At 51.1% G+C, this 20,619-nt stretch overlaps 2 protein-coding genes across 5 annotated transcripts; one reads left to right on the top strand and one right to left on the bottom strand.

The window, feature by feature from the left end:
- Positions 1 to 152: 152 nt before the first annotated feature.
- On the top strand, positions 153 to 2,202 carry LOC111069332. 4 transcript variants are annotated; one of them, XM_022359353.2, is made up of 6 exons: positions 153 to 463; positions 678 to 877; positions 1,057 to 1,074; positions 1,272 to 1,515; positions 1,708 to 1,939; positions 2,049 to 2,202. In XM_022359353.2, the coding sequence occupies exons 1-6, from the start codon at positions 274 to 276 to the stop codon at positions 2,164 to 2,166; spliced, it is 1,002 nt and encodes a 333-aa protein (XP_022215045.2). In that variant the 5' UTR covers positions 153 to 273; the 3' UTR covers positions 2,167 to 2,202. The 4 variants fall into 4 exon arrangements, with proteins under 4 accessions (XP_022215045.2, XP_022215043.2, XP_022215046.2 ...); XM_022359351.2 differs by having other exon boundaries at positions 1,272 to 1,551; XM_022359354.2 differs by lacking the exon at positions 1,057 to 1,074 and having other exon boundaries at positions 154 to 463.
- Positions 2,203 to 4,008: 1,806 nt separating this feature from the next.
- Positions 4,009 to 19,487, bottom strand: LOC111069296 (dmX-like protein 2). The gene is given in 16 exon segments (XM_041594489.1): positions 4,009 to 4,636; positions 4,717 to 4,800; positions 4,868 to 5,001; positions 5,078 to 5,152; positions 5,226 to 5,295; positions 5,380 to 5,649; positions 5,707 to 5,791; positions 5,872 to 6,136; positions 6,203 to 6,565; positions 6,643 to 6,879; positions 6,982 to 10,501; positions 10,503 to 13,083; positions 13,138 to 15,340; positions 15,417 to 15,565; positions 15,691 to 15,908; positions 19,287 to 19,487. Coding segments are annotated over 16 exon segments (10,542 nt in total). The 5' UTR covers positions 19,374 to 19,487; the 3' UTR covers positions 4,009 to 4,435.
- Between the last annotated feature and the right edge of the window lie 1,132 nt (positions 19,488 to 20,619).

Raw genomic sequence — 20,619 nt, 5'->3', positions numbered from 1 at the left:
ACATATACACATGGCTGCGTGTCTGTGTATGGGACTTTCATTTCGCTGATCAAACAAAAGCCCAAACCTAGAAGCCAAAGATGCGATGCGATGCGAGTCAAGATCCGGCGACCGGCGGGCCCATCGAAGCATATAAAAGCGCTTGGGAAGCTCTGCAACATTTCAGTTGTCTCCAAATTACCGTCTGTCGCCTGTCGCTGCTGCCCTGCCGTCCCGTCCCTATCGCTAATCGTAATCGCTAATCGCCAATCGTAGTCGCAGTCGGTCTTCAATATGTCTTTTGGGAACATTGGGAACACATCGGACTTGGAGTGCGAAAAGAATGAGTATCCGCGGCAGCGTCCTACGGGCATCGTCACCAAGCTGGCCGCCCACAAGCTCTCCTCGGAGCCAAAATGGACCGACAAGCGGGAGGATGATTCGGACTCTGAGGTCTCATCGCCAGATAATTTTCTGACCAAAGGTGGATTCCCCCTTTCATTCCATCCCATTTTGGATTTATTTTCTATGGTTTTTTTTGTTCTGTTTTTCTGCTTTTTGTTTTGTTTTGTGCATGAGGATGATCTGTTCATCTGTTTTTTTTTGTGAGAAACGAATCCTAATCCCCCAACACACCACACCACACCATGATGCGCATGTAACCCTCTTAACACCGATCGTACCCATCGTACTTACAGGCGCCTTCCTACTGACACCCTCCTATGAACTATCCATGGAACGGGCTGCTCTCATCTGTGAGAAGATGAGCTTCAAGGGATGCTTCAGCCTGACGAAAACCGCTACAGGAATTCTATTTAAATTCTCACATCCAGATGACTACCAGGCGGTGTTCAAGAAGGGCTTCCACAAGGTCACCGGAGCGCGCTTCTATCGCAAGGTGAGCCAAGTCAACACAACTCTCTCTCTCTCTCTCCCTCTCTCTCTCTCCCTCTCTCCTCACCCCAAAAAAGATACCATCCCTCCTCCATTTCCATTTCCACTTCCACTTCCACTTCCATTTCCATCTCCATCAGACAAGTGAAAAATGCAAATTTTCCATTTCCAACATTTTTGCAGCAATCGTTCTCGCGCAGCGTGAGTATTGATGGGTTGGAAAAATCAACGAAAAGAGAAATAAAATCTCCAATCGAAATTAGTGTTTACCCCCCACCCCCCCCAAAAAAAAACACGACACAGCATAGCCCCCCCCAAATCTTTGTGTGTGAATAATGTAATGAGCCTGAAGCCGATTCGTTTCCGTTTCCTTCCTTTATTTGCCCGCCCACATTTAGATTGCCATACCATGTCGGCCGCGCAAGACCTTCACGCTCTATGTACTGGATGTGCCGGAGGATCTGCCCGTCGAGGATGTCCGTCATGCCATGTACAAGTTCGATTCGGTGGTCGAGGTGGTGCGCCTGCACATCTACTCGAGCCCATCCAGCAGCAGCAGCAGCAGCAATGTCAACTCCAATGCCTCCTCGTCCGCCGCAGCCGCAGCCGCCGCTGCCGCCAGTGCGGAGAAGGGTGCGGAAGGTGAGCAGACACTACGCAGAGCTGCTGCCCTCCGAAGTAATGTACTCTCCAAAATTGGTAACCAAAAAAAAAACCACTCGAATAAATTCGAACGAAATTCATTCCCATCCTGCCCCATCCTCCATTCCCCCCATTCCCCCCATTCCTAATCGGCGCTCGAAATTCTTCCCCCATTAATGATCTATCTCGTAGGCGGCTCGAAGATACTTGGCAGCCTGAGCGGCTCCGTTGTGGGCGATGCGATCGATAAGGCCGAGCGCCCAGAGCGCCGAGAGCTACCGCCGGCCGTCATACGGATCACACTGGCCTCGATGGACGAATACAATATCCTGCTGCAGAATGGCCTCAACTTCTACGATGCCACGTTCTTTCCCACTGAGGCCAATATCTCACTGAAGGGCGCCAGGATTGACTACAAGCGGAGGTAGGGTCGCCTCCACCCATGATCATTCGCCTAGAAAGCTCATTCATCTGTGTCTGTTTTTTGTTTTCTGTTTTTGTTTTCTGCTTTCTGTTTTTGTTTTCGGTGTAAGAATGCTCGATGGCTCGATACCGGGGCGTGTGCGCGAACTGTTGCCCGTATTCGATGCGGCTGGCTTCTGCAAATTGCCTCCACCCACCAGTAAGCTAATTAAGCCACCGAGGTCATGAATCGATACGATCCCCAGCGATGCCAATACCAATACCAATACCAATACCATTACCGGCTAGATAAGCAGATGTCCCCGGGCGGCCCCTTTTGACGACGACAAAACATTTCTATGCGATTCATCATGGTTTCAGTTTATAGTTTAAAGTTTAAAGTTTTTAGTTTTCAGTTTTCAATTTGAACTTTAATTTTTACCCTTTACCCTACTCTATATACCATATACCATTTACCATATGCATATATTGAAGCTATAATATATATATATCTTTAACGGATGCCGATGCCATGCCCCAACGTTTCCGTTCGATACATATTAATTCCACTTTTGGCTACCATCTTCCATCTTGTTTGTATTTCTATTCTCTCTCCTGTCTCTATCTTTCTCTCTCCCTCTGTCTTTTATGAACTTTTTTTTTTGCTTTTTTTTTGCCTAGTTTTATTATTAAAGGCCCATATAAGGCATAGCGTCTAATTTGTTTGATTGTCTAACAAAGAAAAAAAAACAACAACAACAACAAAACCAAACACACAAAGAAAAATAATAAAAACGAAATAAGAAAAACACTTTTCAATGGCAAACGGAAATGAAACAAAACTCAATGATCCATCCGCTTATGGTATATATATGTACATATGTATACCTACATGCATACATGCATATGTATGTCTGTATCCACTCGTAAAATATTTGCATTTAAGGTGGGTGTATGCTGCGGCTGCGGCTGCTGCTGCTGCTTTGGGCTATCATAATTGTAACATCCTGTCGAGGTTTTAGAATCCATTTTTATGCTAAGTAATGGCTGCCAGTAAAACTGTAGAAGATCTGACCATAGCTATGAGCTATGAGCTGCTTTGATGACCATCTGGAACGAACTGAAACCATCTGAGACCGGCTGTTGGGTGTCATCATAATTGCTGTTGCGAAATATTCCCATTGGTTCAGGCTGGGATCGATCTAAATCTGTTGAGAAACAATATCTAAAAGGCATATAAAAATCGAAGTTGTGATTTAATGAATCAAAGAGGTTGCAGCAGGTATCCATGGCCAGTCACATAAAGTATTAAGTCATGAGTCTTCGGGAAACCCTCACAGCTACAGAGATCTGATCGATGGTGGATCGGTTCGGATAGGGTAGGGCTTGGACTTGGATTTGGGTTAACAGAGGCACAGCTGGAAACGGCCTATAGTGTGCTTTAAAGCATTATCCAAATATTAAATATATATATTTATATTTTAACCTTTTGATACGCGGACGCAGTACTAGCACAAAGAAGACTAAACGTATTTTTTTTTGTATTTAATTTGCACTTTATTTAGTTTTTTTTTAAGTTTATTTTATTTAGATTTGTTTTAGGTATACATACATACACATATATTATGGTATATAGCATAAGTATATATGTAGTAAGTATATCTTGATTGATTTTCAACAACAGACAAATTTTGCACAAAGCTCAACACAAAAAGAGACATACATAGATCGTAATATATATTCGTAAGCATATCAATTACCATACTGTCGAATGTCTTGTATATCGTATATATGTATAATAATAATTAATAATTGATTTAAAGCATATAATATAATATAATAGATGTATGTATGTATAATATATATCTGTATACATATATACCCACATATATATATAGTATAGTATAGTATAGTATATAGTGTATATCTGTATAGTTTATAGTCTGTTTAGGAAATACTCATCGAACATTGAAACGAATTTGCATAAAATTCGACAAACAATTTGTTTTTTTTTTGTTTTGTTTGTTTTTTTTAGATTTTAAATAGACAAAACAGGAAAAAAAAATATATATGGAATACAATAATAATAATAATAATAATAGTTATAGTAGTTGGTAATAATAATAATAATAATATACATAATGTGTAGGAAAAATTCAAATACAATCATAATGTTATCATATAATCAACGTTTTAACAAAGAATACAACAATTAGGACACTCATCAGGAGGCGCGCCATAAAACACTAACAACAGACAAGAGACGAGAGAAGACGGAAACGGATTATCGATTATGGATAATGGGAAACGGATACGGATACGGTCACGGTTACGATTACTGTTACGGTTACGGACACACACACAAAGAGGAGCGTAGCGTAGGAGCGTAGTAGAAATGTACACGAGATATACACAAATACATATAGAACACGCATAGAATACATATATGTAGTTTTTGTTTGTTTCTTTGTTTGTTTTGTAGTTTTGTGGTTTTGTAGTTTCGTAGCCTTGCAGTTTCTCAATACAGAGAGTGCACAATATTATCCTTCTCGACCAGCAGGCGAACCTTCATGCAGCCATCGGATCCACACGAGAAGAGTCGCCCAAAGGGATCGACAGTCACCTGACTGACACCCTGGCCGGTATGCTTGAAGAAACCATTCTTGGCATGCTCATGGGGGAACGTATTGATCAGCATGAACTGATTCATGTCCCATATCTGCAACACAAACACAAATACAAATATAAGTAAATAAATTATTGCTCCGATCCGGTATTGATTATGAGCTATCACTGTACCTTAATGTCACCCTCAACGGAGCCAGTGACAAAGAACTCCTCATGGGGATCCAAAGCAATACACTTGATGGTGCTGTCGTGTGCCTGTAAAAAAGGGAAAACATTTAAGGAACTATTCCTGCAAAGATACCGTTACCGATCCCGCCCATACCTGATAGCGATGTCGCAGCGTGCGCTGTCTCACATCGAAGACGCATACATCGCCGCGCTTGCCGCACGAGATGAGCACTTGATGCTGTGGTGCAAACACCAGACAGGACGAACCCTGATCGTGGCAGGTGAATGCTGAGTGGGAACAAGTGTAATGCAAACAGTAAATAACAGCAAATAATAGCAAGGGGGCAGCAGCATTATCGCATACCTGACACACACGACTTTTTGTGGGGCAGCAGAGTGTCCCAAATGTTGATGTTCTTATTCTCGGAACTTTGACCAGCTAAAAGGGAAATTAATGAGAGTATTAGTAGAGGCGGTAGTCCTTGTGGTAGTCAGTCCGTGAGGAAACCCACCGCTGGCCAGTAGACTGCAAGAACCAAGGAATACAAAATCGGAAAGCGTCTTATTGTGGCACTGATAGCTCTGTCAATCGAGAGGGAGAGAGGGAGAGAGAAAGGGGAAATTTAATCATAAATTGGTTTCGTTTTAGCAGCATTTCCCACTCACAATAAACGAACGATTGTTCTGTGAGGCGATGCCTGCCTGCCAGAGGCTCAGGTTGCCATCACCGTCGCCGATGCCGAACTTGTTGCCCTGCTCGGAGAAGCGACAGCGTGTGACCTTCGCAAATGTGCCAGAGGTGCGCGGCGAGCAAACTGGCTGCTGGTGTCCCCATTCCCAGATCTGCACAGAGCCATCCTGTCCGCCAGTCAGATAGAGGGGCATCAACGGATGAGCACTCATGCGCTTCACATTGTCCACCTTGTGGCGCTGCACCTGCAACAAACAAGAGAGTTCCAGCTCGTTCTCGTGCTCTGCCTCCACTCAACTCACCATGGATGTGCCGCGTCCCGACTGCGAGGCGCTCTGTGTACTGGAATTGCTTTCATTTGGATTATTGCTGCCTCCAAATTGATTCCTGCAGAGTGTGATCGAGTGTGAAGAGTAGTGTAAGTAAAATGATGGAGGGCAGATGGTGGGATGGGGGGGGGTACATACTGCTCTTGTGATTGTATGATGAGGAAGGCGGAACTGTTGGTGTCCGCATCCTTGGACAGATTCATCATATCGTAGTCGCACTCATCCTCATACCAATTGGGCGACTCCAGCAGCAGCGAGATGTCAAACTCCTGGATTTCGCGCGGATTGGAGAAGGCGATCATCGACGAGCTGTTGTTCTTCAAGCAGAAGGACAATATCGATTCGTGATCCTTGTGTATGATGCGTATGTGGTCCGTATTCTCGCTGGTTGAATGCGATTGACCTGCAAGGGGGGTCACATGTCACTCAGGGTTTCCCTTTATTTGTTTCTTATTCCTTCACCACTCACCTTCATCCGTCTCATTGTCGTGCTGGGAGCCGCGCGTGTGTTGATGGTGATGATGCCCCTCCATATTCTTGCCGAAGATGCTCTTGATGAACACCTCCTGGGCGGGCTCCTGGCGCACCAGAAAATTCCACAGCCGTCGGATGGGTCCCGCCGAGGAGCCCGACACAAACGGTGTGTTGTCCTTGTTCAGCAGCGATCGATACTTGTGGATGGCCAGCCCATTGATGCCGCTCTCTGCAAAGCAGCCCGGAATATACTGCCGTGTGGGTGGGCCGCGGGCTATCAGGTCACTCAATGCAAACTCCTGCCAGCGGTTGAGGGTGCGCAGCACCTCGTGCGACAGGGGACTGATCACGGGAAGATCTACAGAGACAGACAGACATTTAGTGATGGATTATTGGGCGATGAATGGTCGGATGGATGGATGGTGGTACAACTACCCTGCAGCTCGATTCCTGCCACCTTCACCAGCTCCTGGATCTTGTGGGTGCTGATCTTGATGAGGGCCAGGCGCAGAATGCTCCACGAGTACGATGTGGGATTGGTGTGCTCCGTATTGTCTTTGGCCTTCAAATGGGTGCGACTCACATTCACATTCACATTCACATCATCGTCGTCCTCCTCCTCCTCCTCGTTCTCCGACTCGTGCGAGTCGTCCGTATCGTAATCATCGCATTCTGCAGTGAAGGAGAGACAGAGAGAGATTTAACCCAAGAAATCAGAGAAATGCGAAAGGAGAGAGAGAGAGAGAGAGAGAGAGAGACAGAGATTCCACTTACCGGTTGTACCTGCCGGCGGTTTGGTCAGGAAATAGGACAACATCGAGGTCTCTGGTGGCATAAACTGCTCCCGGTATGTGGGCTTGTCCTCCTTCATGTTGTTCGAGGTGCTGTTCTGGCTAAAGCTGCCCAGGATCTTCATGTTCAGCTTCATACGCTGCTTCGTGATGGACGTCACCGTATTCCATACGCTATTCTCATCGGCCGTTGGATCATCCGAAGTGGAACCTGCTGCTCCTCCTGCTGCTGCGGCTACTGCTGCTGGCTGTTGCTGGCTCTGAGCTTGAACCGAAGCGGGCTTAATCAGCAGCTTCTTCATGCCGCCGCCAAAGATCGTCGACCAGGTGTCGTTGTTGAAGCACTGGCCACTCAGACGATACAGCAGCCGACTGTCGCAGGTGGACAGCGAGTAGACGAACAGCGCCATGTATGTGGCCACAAAGGACTCGAGCAGCAGGACATTCAGCTTGGGCACATCCTCGTCCTTCTCGCGGGCCAGCAGCGCGCGCAGATTGGTGACGCCCGGCCACTTGGATGGCGTCGTACAGATGCCCGCCGGCTCGTCCGTCGAGTACTTGCGCCTCCGTCCGTAGGCATTCCGGCTGCCCACCAAATAGGAGCACTCGAACGACGAGTTGATCTTGGCAATGTTCTCCATGCCGGGACTGGGGTAGCCGTTGAAGGCCGAATTGTTGACCACAAAACTCTCCGAGTCGCAGAGCGACTGGTAGATGCACGAGGAGAGGGCCACCGCGAGGTCGCGCAGCACAAATATCTCGCTGATGGCGCTCGTCTCGATGCCGGGGAACGGCAGCACCTTGACGATGCTCTGCAGCATGTCCACCGTCTGCGATTGCAGGTATTTAATGGGATCGGCAATCACAGTTTTGTTGCCGGCCACACAGGCGCTCAGCAGCGGCAGGGTGGTGGGGAAGGGCAGCGGACTGAGCAGCTGCTGTTGCGTCTTCTCCTGCTGCAGCTCCTGCAGCAGCAGCACCAGCTCCATCCGCACCGAGGCGAGTCCCCCGCCGCTGGCCCCGTGGAGCGAGCAGTAGCTGAGGAGGGTGCGCAGCAGCGTCTCGTTGGCCTTGAGCCAGCGCTTGCGCTTGGCCGCTCGCAGCACCTTCGCCTCGAAGTCCTGCTTGTCCTGCATGAGGATCTCGTGGAGCGTGGGCCGCTCTGTGCTCGGACAGATGCTGGCATTCATATCCTTGTCGTCCTTGGCATCCGAGTCGCCGCCGCCCTCGTTCGCCTGCTGCTGCTCGGAGCTGCAGTAGTTGCACAGCTGCTTGAGGGCCTCCACCTCCCGCTCCAGCCACATGTACAGCTGGTAGCGCAGCTGGCCGCCATCCACCTCGAAGCCGGTGGCCAGTGTCGAGAGCTCCTCCATGAGGATCTTCAGGCAGGCCACGAACTTTAGCTGCTGGGCCATGATGTCCATTTTGTGGCCATCCCCCGTGGATCGTACCCCAGCAGCACCAGCCGCCCCCATTGGAGGTTGGGGTGTGGCCACCGCGGGCTCATCATCATCATCTATGGGACCGCCATCGGCATCGGCATCGGCATCCTCCTCATCGTCATCCCATTTGATCTCGAATTTGGCCTCCGCTTCGCTGCCACCTGCCGGTGCACCCCAATCGAAGGCGTCCGCGGTGACTGGAGCTGCGGCTGTGGCCGCTCCCCACTCATCCATTATGCCCGAGTTGATGAGCTCCTCCTTGTTGATCTGCTGACTGGTGGCCGCCGCCTGGCTGCCGGCCACACTGCTGCCCGATGAGGAGGGATCCTCGCTGATCTTCATCGGCAGCTTGTTGAGCACCTCGAGGGCCAGGGCCGGGCAGCCGCTCTTGAAGTGCCCGTGGGCGGTGGTGAAGTACAGTTGCCGCTCGATGGGCGTTATGGAGTCCTCCAGCTGTAGTTGCTTGTCGCAGACGGCTCCTCCCGTGCCCGTGCCCGAGCCCGAGCCCAAGCCAGCTGTCTCGTAGTTGAAGCCCGACAGGCCCACGTGGGCGATGCGCTTTTCCTGGGCGGACAGCGCAATGTTCTGGCGTATCAGCAGCGGATGGGTGCGCAGATAGATGTAGAAATTGAAGACATTCGGGTTGGTGGCCTGCGGCTCGGGGCGCAGCAGATCCTCCTCCCGGTAGCTGCTGTGCAGGCTGCCCACCCCGCCCGTCAGCAGCAGGGTGTTGAGGCTCTCCTGGTACTTCTTGAGGGTCCAGTAGGTCATCGAGCGCAAGAACGGATCCGGATGGGCGCGCGGTATGTCGCAGCGTCCCGTCTCCGGATCGGTGCCCAGCACATGCTCGTGCAGCAGCTTGTGGTAGTAGCAGCCCTCGGCGTCGCCCTCGTACAGACGGGCGATGATGAGCGCCAGCTGAAAGTCCTCCAGCTTGTTCATGCACACCTCGATGGCGTCGTTGAGGGAGTTGGCCAGCAGGAAGAAGGCCACCGCGTGCTCGAACCGCTGCTTGCCCAGCAGCACGAACGCATTCTTGAGGGCGGCCTTGCGCCAGCGATCCTCGGCAAAGTTATTGCCAAAGAAGGCCGTCATCTTTTCGTCGCGCATCGAGCGGAAGAGGCCCCACACCAGGGACTTTTTCTTCATGGCCAGATAGTAGATGGCCGCGTCCAGGGGGTCCTGCTTCTGCTGGTAGGCGCACTTGGCCAGCCGCTCCACGCACCGCCGCAGCGTGTTGATGTTCTTCAGCCAGTAGCCCATGCCCAGGTCCCGCAGCGTGGCCCAGCGCAGGTCGCCCTTCGTGTAGCTGGGTATCAGGTTGAGCAGCTCCTCCTCGCTCTCCGAGTGGTAGGCCCACACAATGTTCGAGGTGCCCACGCCCTGCCGCTGGAACTGGGCCCGCTGCTGCAGTGGCAGGCAGCGCAGCAGATACGTAAAGTGTTTCATGGCCAGCAGGAAGCGCAGGCCGCAATCGTCCAGCGACTCCGTCGGGGTGGCCCCCTCCTTGGGGCCACCGGCATTCGCTGTGTTCTTGCCCATGTCGGCGGCAAACTTGTCCGAGAAGTCCGTATTGCAGGTGGCCACCGTGTCGGCGAGGGCCAGCAGATGCATCTGATCCAGCGACGACAGTCCCGGCAGATGGGTGTGCGTGAGCAGGCGCGACAGCAGCTGCCCCTGGCGTGGCCCAAAGTGCGAGATGGACTGCTTCTCGGGCAGCGAGAGGCGGCGCTCGTGCCGTTTGCCCTGCTCCCCCTCCGAGAGCAGCTCGTCGAGATTGTCCTCCGAGTTGTGCATGTCAAAGAGCTCATCGTAGTCCTTGTCGTTCTCCCCGGAGTTGGCGCCGCCCTGGCAGCCCGGCGTCTCCCTGTCCGCATTGAGCAGCACCCACAGGGGCAGCGGCGGAATGGAATTGATCTCCGCATAGTCGAGCATCAGCTCCTCCGGTATCTGGGTGGTGCTGCCGCGGTGCTCCGCCTGAATGTTGTTGCTGTCCGCCGCATTGTAGCTGATGCTGAGGGTGCGGGAGCGGGACCAGCTGCGCTGTCGGGCATAGCCGTCCTTCGTCCTGGGTGGCGCCGCACGAGCCGCCGTTCGATCCGCCGCTCATGCAGCGCACCAGATGGGCCAGTATGGCCTTCACCCAGCGTATCTTGCCGCAGTTGAGCAGCTCCATCAGCTGCTTGGGATGGTACTGCGGCAGCACGGGGCAGGCAATGCGCGAGGCCTGGAACAGACCAAAGTCTGTCATATAATCGTCGCTGCCCGTGTCCCTATCGTTGGGCGCACTGCCCACGGTAGTGGCTACCGCTCCCCCTCCTCCGCCTCCGCCACCGCCTCCGCCATTCACGTTGGCCATACTGGTATTGGCCAGACGGCGCTTTTTGTCGTGCGACAGCAGCTGCAGATTGGCGGTGCTCACTTTGCTGATCAGCGGCATGGAGGCGACATTCTTGAGCCGCAGCTGCGTCGACTCATTGGCCAAGCTGCGCAGATCCTCGTCGCGCAGATTGCGCGTATCGGGCACATCCTCGCTGCCCCCATTCGCAGCGCCACCGCCCACCATGAGGGTGGTGTAGTGCGGCTTCCACTGCGAGTAGACGTGCATTTCCGAGTCCATGGCCACCACCAGTATGCCGTCGCGCACCCACGATATCTGCATGGGCAGCGGCGGCAGTCCGTCCGCCGTCTGCAGGTCAATCTGGCGCAGCTTCATCCACCGGATCTCGTCCACGAAATTGGGCTGGGCCAGCGACGAGGCCTTCCGCAGGATGGGCCGATTCACGGACCGCGACTCCTTCATGGCCTTGATGTTCGCCTGGGCAATGTCCGAGCTGACGGGCGTGTACAGCAGAATCTTGCTGCCGACGGCCACTGTGAGGATGTGCGAGCCATCCTCCTTGGACACCCAGTCGAGCTGCACCAGATGCTTCTGGGTGAGCGGACAGGTGTTGCCGTTTTCGGCGATGCTCTTCCGCAACGATTGCAGCGTACTGAAGCTGGGGACGGTGAGGAGGCCCGAGGCGGCCACCGATGGCTGCCGATTAACGCTGACAGCCAGCTCGGGTGTCGTCTCGCCGCTCCTGGGCGATCGACTGTCGTCGTGGGCCTGGAACGTGTGCAGCACCTGGTTGAGGCGCTGCTTCTTGGCCAGCAGGCGGCTGTCGTGCAGGTAGCTCAGGTCGATGCCATGCCCAATGTTGATCCGCGGCAAATGGACATTCTTGAGGTGTATGGTGTCCTCCAGCACCCACTCGCTGCCGCCAGAGCTCTCGCACTCGTAGATGGCCACGCAGAGGTTCACGTACCGCGAGTCCGGATCCCCCTTGTTGGGGCGCGTGAAGCTCTTGCCGTACTTGTAGGCGCACGCAATGCGGCCGCTGTACGCGGCGCTAATGTTCAGCGGCTGGCCCGGTATCTCGATGGCCGACTGCTGGATGCGGCTGAACATCTTCCACTCGGACCAGTGGTAGGCATCGCCATTGACATTGCCACTCGCATCTGTGGGCGCATTCTCGATGGGTTCGCACTTCCAGAAGCGCGACACCGAGTCCGAGCAGGCGGTCACAATGATGTAGGGCGCGAAGCAGGCCGGATAAATGCTGGAGCTGCTCAGGTGGCCCGCTGCCGGGGAGGCATGTATCACGTCGACGCCCTCGGGCAGCGGCAGCTCCTGGGTGCACACCTTCTTCGTCGTAATGGAGATGTGCGGCGCCTCCACATGCGAGCCAAAGTGCTCCGCGCCGGTGAGCGTCTCCGCCCCCTGGGACATGCGACGGGGATTCGGATTCGGATTCGGATTGGCATTCGCATTCGGATTGGGGTTATCATCGGGCTCCTCCTGGGTGAGGTTGCTATCCGGCACATACATGGCCGTCTCGGAGAGGAAGGAGTTCTGCTGCTTGGAGCTTATAACGATCCGCCACATGTGGATGGTGCTGCCGCGCAGCGTCTTCTCGATGTTCACAATGTAGAAGGGCTCCTCGAAGTCGGCATTCCTCTGCAGGTCCACAATGGCGTCCATGTCCGACTCGAGGAAGGGATTGTAGCGCGGCTCCTCCAGGTCGTGGGCATCCATTGCCGCCGAGCTGCTGCTGGCGCGCTGGCCCCCGGTTATCAGCTGGGCCTGGAACACGTGCAGGAACTGTGTGTTCTGCCAGTCGTGCTTGGCATCCGATATGGCGTCCAGCTGCAGGATGCAGCCCGGACGCGCTGTCGACTGCTGGGAGACGACCTTCAGCTTGTCGTGCAGCGCCGATCGTTGGGCCTTCATCGTGGAGGAGGCATTTGAGATCATCGACGAGAGCGAATGCGACTTGTGCAGCGTATTGAGATTCTCCGAACAGGAGATCTCCGCCAGCAGTGTCCGGGCGTCAATCACCGCCTGATACACGCGCAGATTCTCCCCATCGCTGGCCACAAAGCACGCGCTGGGGGAGTTGCTGTAGCTGCCCAGTGTGGTGCTCGGCAGCAGCGTGGGTATCCAGGCCACATTGCTGAAGGCCGATATCTCCGGCGAGTTGATGCGCGCCAGTTCGCTGACGCCGCCCGAATGGCACAGCGGCCCGACCGAGTCCACGCGCCACAGAATCAACTCCGAACAGAAGCCTGTCGGGGTAAAGACATCCTTGTCGTTGCCATTGCTATTCCCATTGCCATTGCCATTGCCATTCGATGTGGCGCCAGCAGATCCAGACGGACTCGAACCGCCGCCACCCGTACCAGAGCCCATGGTGAGGCCACCGCCACTCAGTGGCTGCTCGAAGGGGGACATCGGGGACTTGGCCTCCGTGTCGGGTAGATTGTGATGCGATGTGGAGACGAGCAGCGGCAGCACCGGATGGCAGGTGATGTCGTTCACACGGAAACGATGACCGGAGGCACGGCTCACATGGCCGATGCTTAATACTTGGGTGAACTTCGTCTTGAAGGCGAAGGTCAGCTGCCAGAGGTTGAGGGTGCCGTTCGAGTGCTTCGTGACCATCGACACGGATGGGGAGACATTGAGGGGCAGGGCACTGGTCACACCACTGCCGCTCGCTCCGGCCGAGTCCTGGGAGCTGCTGGCCACCTCGCCACTGGCCGCTGCACTGTCGTCTGCCTCCGGATCGTCGCCAACACCACCACCACCACCACCTGAACCTCCACCATTCTCGTTGTTGTTGTCCTCCTGCTCCTCGTCGTGCTTCTCGAACCCTGAATGCTGATCGGCGCTCTTCAGCGACGAATCATCCGCGTGGCCGCTCTTGTGGAACTCATCCTTGCTCCGCACATTGTTGGCGATGTCCCGAAAGGCCAGCGGATGGGTGCCCGTGTTGAAGAGGCTCACCGTGGTGGACATGGACATGGCATCGCCCAGCGGGAAGGCCGATGGAATGCGCGTCGAAAAGGACACCTGCGCCTGCCGAAACGAGCCCGGATAGTAGTCGTCCAGCCATTCGATCACCCAGATCAGATAGCTGCCGTCCACCGGATGGATGGCGAACAGAAGATCGGGACTCTGGTGCCAGTCCCTCAGCAGGCATTCGATCTTGTTGTCCAGCGAGTCCACCAGCTGCGTGATGGGATGCTGCTGCTGCTGCTGGTGCTCGTTGTTCAGCGAGTTCTGTGACGTCGTATTGGACATGGAGTTCAGATGGAGGCCCACCCCAGTGCCGGCCGTATGCTGCGAATACTTGCTGTACTCCTCGCCGCTATCGTCCACCGACACGGACTTCGAAGAGCGTAGATACTTCTTGTGCGCATGCGAGCCATGGGTGCCACCACCACCGCCGCCGGGTGCATCGTCCGGCAGGTCCACGCCACCACCGCCTCCGGAGTGGCCGTGGTGTCCGTGATGGCCATGACCGTGGTGGCCATGATGTCCGTTCTCCTCATCGAGCACCTTTTTGGTTAGCTCCTGGAGTATGGCCTCCGCCTGGAGTGTGAAATGCATCTCCTTGTTGTTCAGCCAGTGCAGAATGAAGACGTTCTGGTTGGCCGGATCCGAGGTCTGCATCGATGGCACCAGCGGTATGTCCGTCTCTGCATTGATGGAAGCCGCCAGATGGAAGTGCATGCCGGGCGTGACGCCCGACCCATGAAACCCATACGAATGGAAGTCATGAACGCTGCACGATGACGGCAGCGATGGTATTGGACCCAGATAGTTGCTGAAACTAGCCGGCGACGAGCCCATGGCGCCCATTGCTCCAGCGCCCATGTGGGCCGGGGGCAGGATGCCGCCGGGACCGCCCGGGGCGGCATGCGCACCCGCCTTCATATGCCGCCGGATGTGGAAGCAGGTCTTCATGTGCTTCAGTCGCTGCATGAACCGATGCTTGTGCCGGTGCGTCCGAAACTTGGGATTCTGCGAGTTCTGCGGATCGAACTGCGTCATGTTGACCATGCCGTCGTCGGGCAGCACCGTCTCGATCCAGATGCGACAGATGTTGTCCAGGCAGGAGGTTACCAGCATATTGGCCACCGATCCCTTGGGCATATACTTGCTCGTCTTGCGCCACACAATGTTCGAGACGGCACGCGGATGCGCAATGTACACGTACGTGAAATTGAGCTCTCCAATGGCCGCGCTCACGCCGCCTGATCCGGCTGCTGTGCCTGCGCCTGCGCCTGCTCCTCCTACTCCGCCTCCGCCTCCGCCGCTGGTGCTGCTGCTCAGGTCATCCGCGTGCCGGGTGGTTCCTTTGGCGGGAAACAGTACCTGCTTGTTCTCGTACCAGATCTTGACCAAGCGATCGTTGCGGCCGCAGGTGGCAAACAGTGTGCCATCGGGACTAAATGCCATGTGGTAAATGGGTATGGCCGTCTGGCAGGACCAAATGTTCTCCCACGTGGACACATCCTCGACCTGATTCGATTGCTTCACCTCTTTGCTCTCTCCAATCTCGAACTTTACACCTGCAGCATTAAGGAAATTGCATTTAATTAATTTAATTGAATTAATTGAATTAATTCACTTATTCAATCGACTCACCCGTATGCTCCTCCTCCTGCTGGTGTGTGGGCGATTTGCTCTTCCAGAGCTGTATGTTGGTGCCGCCGGTGAGGAGGCGCGTGCCCTCCAGATTCCACGAGAGGGTCACCACACTCGAGTGGCTGGTAAAGGAGCCCGTTTGCACCCATCTAAAGGATATGTCCAAACAGAATATGGTTGAAAAAATAGTTCATGGCAAGCGCAGAGCCGACCAGCCCGATCAATGGCCTGTGCTGCAGGCCCCTTTTAGATCTCCCCCTTTAGATAATCTCACCTGTAGTCTAGGAAATGGGTATTATGCTTGCTGGACTCAATCACCGGCGTGGGCTCGAAAATGCATATCTTATTCTCATAGGCGGCCGCTATTTTGCCCGTATCGGTGCTGCAGTCGAGGGCGGATATTTTTACATAGCCATGACTGGCGCCCGGTATGATTTGGACACGCTCGAAGGTGCTTGCCAGGATCACCACATTGCAGCCGGCGGCGTAGGCCTGCAAAAAACAAAAAACAAAAAACAAAAACAAAACAAAGTTAAAAAGTAACGAAAACAAAAGATTGGTTATGGTCACCCACATGTATGTGCATGTGTATGTGTATGTGTTCGTGCATGTGTATGTGTATGTGTTCGTGCATGTGGATGTGTATGTGTATTCGTAGTAGCAGCGTAATCTTTACATTTCTATATCATTGTGATAACCGACCACTGCATACGGGGCTGGCTGGCTGGCTTATCATCGTCATATGGTTTTGGTTGACAAGAGACCAAAACCAACCCAACAAAACCCACCACACGGGTTGCCGAAGGGGCTTTACCTGGTAACGTGCCTGGTTATAACTAATTTTTGTTTTATATATATATGTGTGTGTGTGTGTGTGTGTGTGTGTGTGTGTGGTGTTTGATTTATTTGCCAAGCTGTCGCTGATATGCTCATTATCGTTTAAAAACGGAATTCCAACAAGCCAGCAAAATAGTGCTCTAAATTGCGAGTTTTCCCACACACTCTAATTATTCTCTCCCTCTCCATTGTCGTAGTAATTCAATAAAATTAAATTAAATAAAATTTATATCGTTCCACTGCTCTGGCTCTGGATTCGTCACTAGATAAAGATCTGGCACGGGTTCCGTTCCCAACGATTACTCATAGATTTGTATCGGATTGTGAGATTATTTTCCGTGTATTATCTTCTACTGGCTGCGTATTTTCTACTCTGATGTGCCTTAGCCTTATCTTGTCTCCTTTATTTGGTTGTCCGTTATTCTTGCCCTCGCCTGCTGACTATTGAAACGGGGTATATGGCGAGACTCGCTCAGAGAGGATCGTTGCCGCGCGTCGATCAAAGCCAACGTCAAACATGATCCTTGGGTGTTGCTGAGTGAAAGTAGTGAGAGAGATAAATGTCTGTCCCTTAGTTGCGAAAAGTCAGTGTGAAAAGAAGTCAGCCGGCAATAATTACTGAAAAGGACATGACTATAGTTACAATAAAAGCAAAAAAAAGATCTAAAGAGAAGATGGCGCTGCAGCTTGAGGGCCTCTGGTGGTTCGCTGCATAATTGCCATATAATTTGAATCAAAGATTTTATACATATAGAATGCCATGACTAGGGACACAAATTCTAAAGAAGAGAATAAGAGTGTAAGCTGTTCGTCGTCAGTGTTCGTAAAGCATCAAAATTAAAGTCTGTCCCTTGCGAATGGCACAAAGCCCATAATGGCAGTGCCATGTCTAGGGGAACATGTGGGTTGAGAAACGAAATCTAGCGAAGAGAACCATAGGCTCTGTAGCAGAGCGGGCTCTACGGTTTGGACCTGCCATAGAAGAGTTGTTTCTAATATTTTTTAAAGAAATCTGTTTTGCGATAGGTGCTAACGATTGCCGATTATGATCGATATGATCATAGTATGATCATACTATATTAAGCCACAATATTTCGCCGGCTCGGACGTCTCCTTTTACGCATTCTTTCGTTTCTCCTCTATCATTTTCTGCGGATTTCTTCAGACAGAGTGGCGTACTAAAGTGTGGCGCCGTCGCCAGACGAATTTCTTGCGTTAATTTCGTCCAAAAATTATAAAAATAAAATAAAGCTGAAACTAAAATGATGGCAATAAGTGTGTGGGACAGAGGGGCATGGGAATGTCAACATCGCCAAGGGAGGGGGGAGAGAAGGAGAACGAGGAGGCGGCGAAGCTGATTACAGAGAAGAAAATAAATAAAATACTCGTAATATGTGTGTAAATAGATCCCAGGGACAGGCACGCGGCAGATGTTCCGATCATTAGAATGCGCCACAGTTAATTATGTTTCAGTTTGCCGTCTGGGCAAATATACATATACACAAATAACGTCGATGCAGTGCCGCCCCGTCCCGTTTCCCACCCACAACCACTTCCTCGCTATGATCAGATCCTATCGCAATGTGATCGTAAAGAGAAATAAAGAGTTCTTTATCGTTTCGTACGATCCCATATCGGAAAGCCTGCAAGATATCAGTCGAGCCTCTGGCAGATAAAGTTATACAGATAAGCCTTACCTAACTATAAAGAAAATGGATCGATCGTTAATCTTCTGGTTATATGTATGTATTTTCCCGAGATTTGTATCTAGAAATAAAACTGCAACTCAAAATGCCTCTTATAAGGGTATAGAAAATATAGAAACCTAAATCACATTTTAAATGCGTGCTCACGACCATACCAATATTTTTTATGGCCGTTTATGATTTTTTTTTTTTTTGGTTTCAATTGCTTATTGGAGGAAGACGTCAGACGATTTCCGTAGCAGGAGAGAGAGAAAGAGAGTGGGAGCGTAAAATAAGGCGCCCGCCCACCATAGCAGCATATTTTGCATTATTTTGCGGTAAAGAGGGAATACCACTGGAATTGGAATATGCCACTGAAAGGTAAGTGGGGGAATGCCCTGTGCCTTGTGGCGTGGGCGAGCGAATTTGTCTGTGTGTTTGTGTGTATGTTCGTGTGTAAGAGGTGGTGTAATGCTGCAAGCTGCAAAATTAGGGCATCATCAAAGGCCACCTGACCAATCGAAGGGTACACACATACATATACGCGCGCGCACGCATATGTTTATACGTATATGTATATTTACGCATTCTGCGCGTTTCTGTGTGTGTGTCAGCACTTGACCTTTAAATGTAATTTATTGCCTGGCAAAGTATGCAAATATGCAGTTTACTTTTACATATTTCCAATTGAAAAACATTTGGCAAAAAATATTGATATTTTACTCTCTCTGTCTCCCAGGCTCTCTCTCCCTCTGTGTTGCTGTTGCTGCTGTCTTTTTTTTTGTCAACTCAAGCAATTTACGCGCATTGGCTCACACACACACACCCACGCTACACACACGCATAACCAATCGCTAATAATTTGTTGTTGTTATCGAATTTACACACAGAAAATAAAATTCTCTATCTCATCATTTGCATTTGATTTAATTGACCACCAAGTGTGGCAAAATATACATTCATATAGTATACTATACATACATATATGTACATATAACCAATAAAACAGCATTTATATTTCATTGGCATATGCGTCTGTGTGTGCATTAGGCATGTACCTATACATATGTATGTAAATAATAAACATTAAGGGGGGACATGGACATGCTCATGTGGCGACCGACCCAAGAGGCGCTCCACTCCGCTCCGATCGGTGTCTCAGACATTCATTCCAATTGGAACTTGCAAATATGTCAAACGCGTTAGGGGCAAAAATGGGCGAGTGTATCAATTGTATGTCTGTGTGTGGGTTTGTGTGAAATTGTTGTACAATGGAAAAGATGATGCGTGATAAATAGAACGGCCAGAGTATTGTGAGAGGGGGGAGACTTTGACTATTCTCTCTTACTGTAAATGGTATGCCTTCCACGGAGCCAATGGCGAAGCACCGGTCACCTGCATTGCAGGCGCCGCTCAATATCTGATGACAATTCATAATTCTTAACAATTGATTATCACATCACAGCGCACAAATTGTAGTGTTGTTGGTTCTTTGGTTTTTTGGTTTCTAGCCCGTAACAAACTTGCTTGTAACAAACGACAACAAAGTGACATTACATAAAAATAAGTAGGGTTGTCAAAAATATATCAAAATGTCAATGGATCGATACTTATATCGATATCTATATCGGTATATCTCCTTGCGAAAATATCAATTTATTGATATTTATGGTTCATATTTTGTAACATTTTATATTAGAAAAGTAAACATCTATGGGAAAGAAGATGAAACGGTAGCGAATTCAGTTTCAGAAATTAAATTGGCATATAAAACAGTGTATCCAATATATCGATATTTGGGAAAATACTAAAAATACAACAATACAGTGCTGTATTATTGTCGACGAAATGGAATTGTCCACCACTGGAGAGAAGAACTTAAACCATACCATGGAAGACGACACGGCAATGATCATTGCGGAGGCCAAGCGCTCTATCCATCTATCCACGATGCCATCTGCGTGAAGGACTAGAGCCTTGGAGAGCATTTTAACTGGCCCTGGCCGAGAACAGCGGTCTGTCCGAGTTGAAGGCCAGTCAGGTCGCCGAGAAGAAGCCTAGCTTGGGTGCTGACCTGTAAAGAGCCATAACGTTGTCGAGTCGTTGAACTCGAAGAAGCAGCAGATTCTGTAGTCCACCCAGCTGGTCAAGATGAGTGCCAACACCTTCGCAGGTGTTGCTGCCATGGAGAGTAGATCATTTCCAGACACGAGCTACACACGACACCAGACCGGCCAGGGCTGGCGAGGGAAAGACGCTCGATGGGCTCGCCCACTGAGAATCAGCAGACAGCTCGATCCCCTCTACCAGCGAACGAGGAACCTCAGCTCAGGTACGGAGCCCGTATCGCCGTTGATTGCCTCGACCAGAGATTCCTCTGAGGTGAGTGTGGGAGGAGATGATCTTCGAAAGGGAAAGGAAAACCTAATAGCTTTTAAATTGTATACAGGCGGACACATTAAAGACGAGGCTCACGGATCTGACAGTGAAAGCACCGTGGAGCGCCGTTCCGTACCCCAGCAAAAGACGATTGCTTGCCATTGTTCTCTGTTGTTTTGTGTGTTTATGTGCAATTATCGAATCATTTTAAAATGATCTAAAAGTATAAATGAGATCTGTAAATCTGCATATTGAAATACATACAGCAAGTAATTTGTATGTTATACATATTTTTGGTTTCT

The sequence above is a fragment of the Drosophila obscura genome, unplaced genomic scaffold (assembly GCF_018151105.1).
Source record: "Drosophila obscura isolate BZ-5 IFL unplaced genomic scaffold, ASM1815110v1 contig_29, whole genome shotgun sequence".
NCBI lineage: Eukaryota > Metazoa > Arthropoda > Insecta > Diptera > Drosophilidae > Drosophila > Drosophila obscura.
This window is presented reverse-complemented; position numbering and strand designations above follow the sequence as displayed.